The sequence below is a fragment of the Temnothorax longispinosus genome, chromosome 9 (genome assembly GCF_030848805.1).
Source record: "Temnothorax longispinosus isolate EJ_2023e chromosome 9, Tlon_JGU_v1, whole genome shotgun sequence".
Lineage (NCBI taxonomy): Eukaryota > Metazoa > Arthropoda > Insecta > Hymenoptera > Formicidae > Temnothorax > Temnothorax longispinosus.
Window position 1 is genome coordinate 7670324 of NC_092366.1, and position 7798 is coordinate 7678121.

General features: G+C 35.8%; 1 protein-coding gene across 1 annotated transcript; it reads right to left on the reverse strand.

Moving 5' to 3' along the window:
- Window positions 1–315: 315 nt before the first annotated feature.
- On the reverse strand, window positions 316–7350 carry Gasp (Chitin binding Peritrophin-A domain-containing protein Gasp). The gene is made up of 4 exons (XM_071787651.1): window positions 7209–7350; window positions 3699–4100; window positions 2677–2890; window positions 316–747 (listed from the first exon to the last, which is right to left on the reverse strand). The coding sequence occupies exons 1-4, from the start codon at window positions 7246–7248 to the stop codon at window positions 591–593; spliced, it is 813 nt and encodes a 270-aa protein (XP_071643752.1). The 5' UTR covers window positions 7249–7350; the 3' UTR covers window positions 316–590.
- Between the last annotated feature and the right edge of the window lie 448 nt (window positions 7351–7798).

The window sequence follows — 7798 nt, forward strand, 5'->3', positions numbered from 1 at the left end:
AAGAAAAGAGAAAGAAAAAGAAGAAGAAGAAGGAAAAAGTGTACTTTGGTACAATTTATTGGCGTAAAATCGATATAAATTTAAATAATACGAAGTAAATCAACAACATTAAACAAGTAAAATATATAAAAAAACGTGAATAAATTTGTGAATATTTTTTTATCATAGGAAATTAAAGTAAAGTATTAAAATTAAAAAAAATTAATTTTTTGTTTAGGGCATGTTTAACATTTTATATTTTATTAAAAAATAATTAGGACATAATTCTTTTTCTAAATCTTTTATGCACATATTTATATGAATTATTTTTATAATTATTTCACATAATTATATGACCCTCATCATTAACGAATATTGTAATAGAAAATCACTATTTAAATGTAGCATTTCTTGTAAGGAATGCTACATTTAAATTTTACAATCTAGATTTTAGACCAATAACTTGCGTTAAACAATAGAATTTGATAAAATTAAATGGTAGCAACAAAGAGAAAAAGAATAAGAGAAGTAGAAAGAAAATGAAAGAAAGAGATAGAGTAGGTGTGAAGAGATGAAGGGATGGAGGGAGAAAGAGCGAGGTAAATCAGGATTTATTCCTGAATGGGTGAGGGCCTCGTGGGCCCTCCTATTGTTGTGGGCCTAGGTTTGAGGTTCGCCTGGTTCGGCTTTCTGGGCTCGCTCTGGATGCCGGTAAGCAGCTCGCTCTTCCGGATGCTCTTCAGGTCCAGGTCACCGTAGTAATCCTCACTGCGGAGCAAAACCGAGAAAAACCCGGGGGTCAAGACATGCTCGGTGCGCGCTACTGCGTACTGGCGTGCTCTTGTCGTTATGTTTGCGGACGAGATGCACATGCATACACATAAAGGAACTGTAGTGGCATCACTTACAATAATTATTATTCATGAAAATTTGCAATGTTCCAGAGTTATTGTCGATTTTTATTTTCTATTTAAAACACATTGTAAAATGAAGCAAGAAAAATCCTTTTTCGTTGCCTTATTTACAATTAGATGTACATGTGTGCAAATTTCCACAATTAAGTATCTAGTACTTCTACAATTTGACACGTAGATTGCCAGGTAATTAGAATCATGTTGCCATCATTGATTTCAATTTTAATTTAATATAAATTTTTTAAATAAATATAGATGAAAATGATAGAAAAAGAACAATTATATATTATGCTTTTCTGGGAAATTTACGAATGACAGCACCTAATATTACAACAAGATATTAGAACGATGAAACAGTTAACATATACGTTAGCCACATGTTAGAGGATCATTGAGAAATCTAATGACTAATATTAGTATTAATTAATGCACATAATTATTTGCTAATTTATGATCAAGCGCTCAATGTTCGAAAAAAGAAGTTCAATTCTCACTGATGAAAATCAATTCACGATGCGAATTTTCAATTTTTAAGTGCGCGTGTTAAATCAAATTTCCATTTACAATTAGATTATTTTTTACAGTGGTTACGCAAAACGTTATTAAATACTGTGAAAGCGTGGTGTAATATCTCCTTAATTACACATTATCCGCGAATGCAATTTCTCCCCGAAAGTCCTCAAACACAACCTCATTCAGGATAGCTCGACATTTCCATCGGATGACTGTAATTACCGAGATAATCGAATTCGGACATTTTTATAACGCGCCCACAATTATTCATTGCACAATGCATCGTCGTCGTCATTTTCATACTTTCATTGACTTTTAGCACATATTTCTTCGCAGATTACTCTGTTAATTTAATAGAGTAACTTAATTCACTTAATTCAGTCTCCAAGAAATAATAATAATTATATTAAAAAATGGTATGACATAGAAAATTTTCCACGAGACAAATTAGAACAAAAAATTAATTGATTAAAATTATATGGAAATATTAGAAGAGGAAAAGTCAGAGAAGTTAAGAAAAATTCAATTTAAAAAAAAACAGAAAAATATAAAGTTCTTCATCACACTCAAGAAATATTCTTTTTTAAAGTTTCTCTCTAAATTTAAATCAGTGAAAAGTCACTGAACGATCAGTGACTATGTTTACTGATATCAGTGTAAAGTATGCCATTTCAATGACTTTTCACTGATTCAGAGATTTAGAGAGTTCACAAAATAATTTTTACATACACGTTTCTTAACTATTTAGAGAGATTTTTACACCAATCAATTTACGACGACTTTTTTTGCATTGAGCTTTATGATCCCTTCAGCAATCATAATTTTTAAACGGGTGAGACCTTGAATTCTTGATCAATGTTCATTAACATTCATCATCGTTTGAAATCGGAAGTAAAAGAATTCTGCTACATGTGGATTATTCATTTATGTCGCATTCGACTACGTGGTCTTAGATTAGAATTTAAATATTCTAAGTAATATCCCTCCCGCCTCCCCCATTTCGAAAATCGGCCGTAATTGTGTAGGAATGAATTAAATAATTTACAGAAAAAGAAAAATTGTTTAAATAAGAATTAAGTAATTTTATTTTAATATTCTAAAATAATACTTCTACCTCTTTTCTGATCTTAAAAATATATTTATTGTAATCTTCTTTGGCCATTTTTTCAAAACTTCTTGGTCGTTCTCGCAATTTATTCATTCCTGCACAACTGGAGTTTCGAGACAAAATCGTATATAAAATTAAAAACACATTAAAAACGGTGCTCACCATCCGGGGACATCCTCTGGGTCCTCGCAGGCGCCGCTACCGTCGGCGTCGCCGATCTTGAAAACGGTGCCGATCGGGCAACCGTACTCCCTGGCGATGCCCTCAAGGCATATGTAGTATTTTCTGCAATCCTCCGGATGGGCGTGTCTGCTGAAGCTGCCGGATGCGCCGCTCACTTCTCCTGCAGCCGGACACGTGAAACCTCCGGCGACCTCTGCGTAGTGCAATAAATAGATGTGTAATACAAGCGGCAGAGAAAGGCATCGTATTTCTTTGTAATTGCGATACTGATCGGTCTCGAGTTGGCGAACGAAAGAGGAATACATAATATACATGACAATATAAAATATACATGTGAGATAGGACAATATATTTGAAACTTATTCAATATCAATAAAAAAGTAAACTCGTCTCATAGTAAATGTGTACATAAAGTAAGAGAAAAAAATATAGTTTATTTTATTTTTAAATAAAAAAGGTAGAGTAGTTATAGGGAAGAAAAATCACAAAATTAATTTAGAAAGGAGGCAAGTAGAAAGGAAATAGAAGGATTTGTGACAGTTATATGTTGGAGTAGAGAGAGGTGGGATTGACTCTGTGGTTTTATGTATATCCTATTATCCGCGTCAAATCGCCCGTGACGAGTTCCTGGGTGACTGAATCAGAAATGGATACAAGTCTACGTTATAATACTCGATCTGACGTCAACGCTAGCGTAAAAATATCGTTGAAGTATCCGCGATTACGTAAAAAAAAGGGAATTGTAACAATTAATTTTAAAAGTCTTCCGTAATAAAGACAATTTTAGATTATGAAACTTTATAGGGAAGCTCTGAACAGTTATTATGTAATAAAAAAATTATTATCTTTGATGATTTAGATATGCTTGATCACGAAATATTCTTGTTCGAATTCTTCTTTATATGAACCGTTCTAATATTCTCAGAAGTTAATAAATTGATCCGGCAGTTTGATCGTGCAATTTACATCTGAAATTGACTCGTGATCAGCGAGATCAATACCTTCGTTTCTGCATTCGGGCACTTGGTCGGCCCACATGCACACCCTGGCCTCACGGTCGTAGGCCAGTCCGGGGCTGCACTGGTAGCGGGAGGCCTCGCCGTTCCAACAGTTCCAGAAGACGTCGCACTTCTTCTCGTCGGGAAAGATGCCGTAGAGGCGGGAACAGTGCGGCGTGGTGATGGGCGGTTCGAGCTGCGTGCGCTCGCCGCAGTCCACGTTGTGCAGGTAATCGCAGTTCTCGGTGAGGAACTTGCTGTCACTGGCGTCAAATGCCAGACCGTTGCCGCACGTCTTCAGTTCCGCCACGTTGTTGTCGCATTTCCAATACTTGTCGCACGATATGTGATGAGGATAGAACCCGAAATCGTCCGGGCATTTGAAGGACTCCTGAGCGTTCGTCCCTGAAATGATCAAGCAAAGGTCGCATGTCGAGTTCGGCGGATTTTCTCGAGATTCTTCTCTATATTAAATTTTAATTAATCGATATTTTAATAAAAAACGAATCGTAGGGTGTTTGTAGATTTGTATCGTAACCGTACTTCTCATAAAGATCTCACGAAAGACATCAGTTATAATTTCTTTTTAGAACAATTATGATTTCGCAGCGTCCACAAATGAAAGAGAAAATAAGTCAAAGATGCATAACATATTTTTCCTTAAATACATCAAGGATACGGTAAAAGGCTACTTTACATTTCCATCCAGGAAATCAGAAAAAATGCTACTTCTACTTTCGTATCCGCGGGTTGCTACGTCGAGTTTCTCGCGGATCGCGGTTAAAAGCGACCCCGCCTTTAGCTCGATAGCACCGTTCTCCGTAGGAAATTGCAGGCTAAAATTAACTGCCGGCCGCGAGAGAGCCTCCATTCCGGTTTCCTCTTTCCAATCCCCCTTTTAACAGCAACGATCGCGAAAAAAACGGCGGGTGCGGCAGGAAACATATCAACATCGTTACGGGAGAGTAAAACCAGGGGGTAGATAGATAAGGTCCCCTTTGAGAAATACCGCACATACCGGTCCATGTTAATCGCGTCTAATTACGCCTCTTTCTTTCTTTCGTGCGCGCGCGCACGAGCGCGCGTACGCGGCATATGACGCCTGAATAAGCTAAAATGTCTTATGTAAGGGACTGTGTGCGGGACGGTAACTTTCGCCGGGCGCTTTCACTTTGGGCCCGCGGCCAGGCCCCGGCCGCAGCCGCTCGTGACTGGGCCCTCCCAGCATCCCGTTCACCCGGTTCGCGTCGCAAGCCCTAGTATCGAGAGTCCGCACACGAATGCGTCCGCGTGGAGCTGTATTCACTTTCGTTTTCCACGGGACCGGTCCCGCCACCGAAAGCGACTTCGAAATATTCGTCGGCCAGGGGACCGCAGACAGGATCCCCCTTCGCCCCGTCCCAGTTTTCGTTCGACTCGTTTTGTAAAATATGCGGCATTAGCTCGTTATATAATTACTTGTTTAAAATACGCGGTGGTTATATAAAGGACTAATTTACATATATATTTAAAAGGTTTGATTGTTAAAAATCAAAATTCTATAATTAGATTGAGAATTAATACTATTTCATTAATAACATTTTGAACGAGTAGGAGATAGAGTAGAAGATATTAAATAGATCCAAGAAATATAATATAAATTTAAAAATGTTCAAAATATGTGTAAAAAAATTCGAATTTTCTTGAAAAGATTTTTAAAGATGATTTTAAATATTTCTTAATTTCTTGTTATTTTTTCTTGATTACCATATGCTCTCTTTCTCTCTCATTTTCTCTTCCTATGATATTACCTAAGAAAGTTTCATTGTAAATGTGTCTTACGTGGGAGAGTCTAATACGATACGTAATAATTAATTATACACTTCAGTTATTAAATATTTCATCACATACATTTAATATAAAGTATAATAAGAGAATGTCCGTTTTATAAAAGAAAATTCCTAACATATAAGATTCAATACTCTTCATAATATCATATTTTCACTGATGATTGCATATAATTTTTCATTCAATAATTGTACGACTTAATCATTAAAAATTTTTTTTTTACAGATTTGTAGAATTCATATATATTATAGCAGTTCTCTAATAAAATTAAATATTGAAAACATAAATATTTTTTTATTATCTTTCAATGATTTTGCTCAATTACATATATCAAATTCTTAGCATTTAAAAAAATTTTTCTTCATTAAATTCTTGATACAGTTGATTATATTTACGGAAAATCGGTATTATATATATGGAGAATATGATATTAGTTTACATTATCGGGGAAGTTTTAAAATTATTTCCGTCGTGATTAATCGTATCCTTGAATTTTCCTTTAGCAAGAAAGGAACGAAAAAGAGGGTCAAGATCTGGGCCAAGGTTATATGCCGCGATAGCAAGAAAGCGTGAAAAACTTCTTAGACCAGAGGCGATTTTTAATTATTACGGTATTTTTAATTAACGCGGTTGCAAGAAAGTCAATGTCGAAAAATTTAGCATTTTTAGAAGCAACTGATTGAAACGTGATTTTAATGTGAAATAAAATGATTTTTTCAAAGTGAGCGTAATATTATCTAATTATTAAAAAGAGAATTTTTTAAATAATTCTTTTAAAATATTTTGAGAGATATTAATACATCTCAGAAAATATTTCTTTATTCTATTTTACGAAGAGTAGAACACGCGCGATACAATAAGTATATTGGATACAACCGTGATTGCGGTTAATTAAATTATTTTGTTATTAGATATATGCATATTTGCATTTTATTTCTTGCACCTTTAAGAAGCATGTAAGCAAAAAATAAACATATTATCTGTTTAATATTATAACTATATGCAAATAAAAAATATTTTTATAATTAGACAATTTTAATTTTAACACATTCAAAAATATAGTTTACATTTTAAATTAAAAAATTACATTCTCACATAACTTTTATATTTTTTAATCTTTTAAAAATATATCTTTTAAAAACTTTCTGCTTGTCTCTTACAAAGAATGTGGGATTACGTTGGTAGTATCCCTAATTTAAATGATATTAAATTTAACTATAGAAATATAAAATAATAATAAATTAATAATTAACGAATAATATGATTTACATTAATATATTATGTTAAAGAGAATAAAAAGAAGAAGGAGAGAAAAAGAAAGAAACGTATCATTCATAAATCAAAAATTTGCACATGTGACCGCGCGAATATAAATCGAATGATCGCGATCGCGTTTTCGGAAGAGTTTCCAAGAACTATCTCCGCGGATCCTTCGATGCGGCGAGATTTCCGGCGCAGGACTCGGTCCCGATTTATATCCTGCTCTCGACGCACGTAGGGCGCACTGCATCTACTCTACCACACGCGCATGTTTCACACACTAACGATGAAACCTCCACTTTTTTTTTTATTGTTCGAAGAGTATCGCGTCTCACTCGCGATCTTCCGCATTTAATCGGCCCTTCCGCATTTAACTTCACCACCCTTATACCCCTCCCTGGTGATGGTTGGTCTGTTCTTACGTACCGGCGATCAGTATGGCGGCTATCACGTAGTACGTCCTCATGGTTCAACGAAAAAGTCGACTGTGTGACGCGGGGGCAAACGAATAAAAATTAACGGGAAAAAAATTCTATTTAAGCACTTTTAAGGACACCGCCTCCGCTGCGTCGAGAGATAGAACTCTGTGTTTGGGCCCTGTCGTTCGCCACCTTTATATAAGTCATTGGTCACGTGTCATAAGTCCCTCTCCCCCCCTTTTTACGGAGGCTACCACCTCCTCCTTCGGACACTTCGAGAAGAGGTGCACCTCTCTACTTTTCTCTGTCTTCTCTCTCTCTCTCTCTCTCTCTCTCTCTCTCTCTCTCTCTCTCTCTCTCTCTTTCTCCCGTCTCTCACTTTGAGACTTTCTGTCTTTCTTTCCCTCTGTAACGCTATCCCACTCTCCTCGTTCGTCTCCCTATCTTTCACTCTCTTCCTCTTTCTCTGTATTATGAGGCGGATTTGTGAAGCAAAATATCACGCTGAATATTTGATGTACTTCCATTCTTATCAGCCTCGGCTATCTTGTTCAAGTTCGTGAATGAAGGAAATCGCCGCATAAAAGGAGCGTCGTA

What these genes read in the sequence shown, in the direction of transcription:
- Gasp (XM_071787651.1), bottom strand. Translation starts at nt 7,248, where the DNA reads ATGAGGACGTACTACGTGATAGCCGCCATACTGATCGCCG. An exon ending in GCCCGAATGCAGAAACGAAG is followed by an intron (nt 2,891 to 3,698) that starts GTATTGATCTCG and finishes TGCACTACGCAG; the next exon opens with AGGTCGCCGGAGGTTTCACG. An exon ending in CCAGAGGATGTCCCCGGATG is followed by an intron (nt 748 to 2,676) that starts GTGAGCACCGTT and finishes TTTGCTCCGCAG; the next exon opens with TGAGGATTACTACGGTGACC.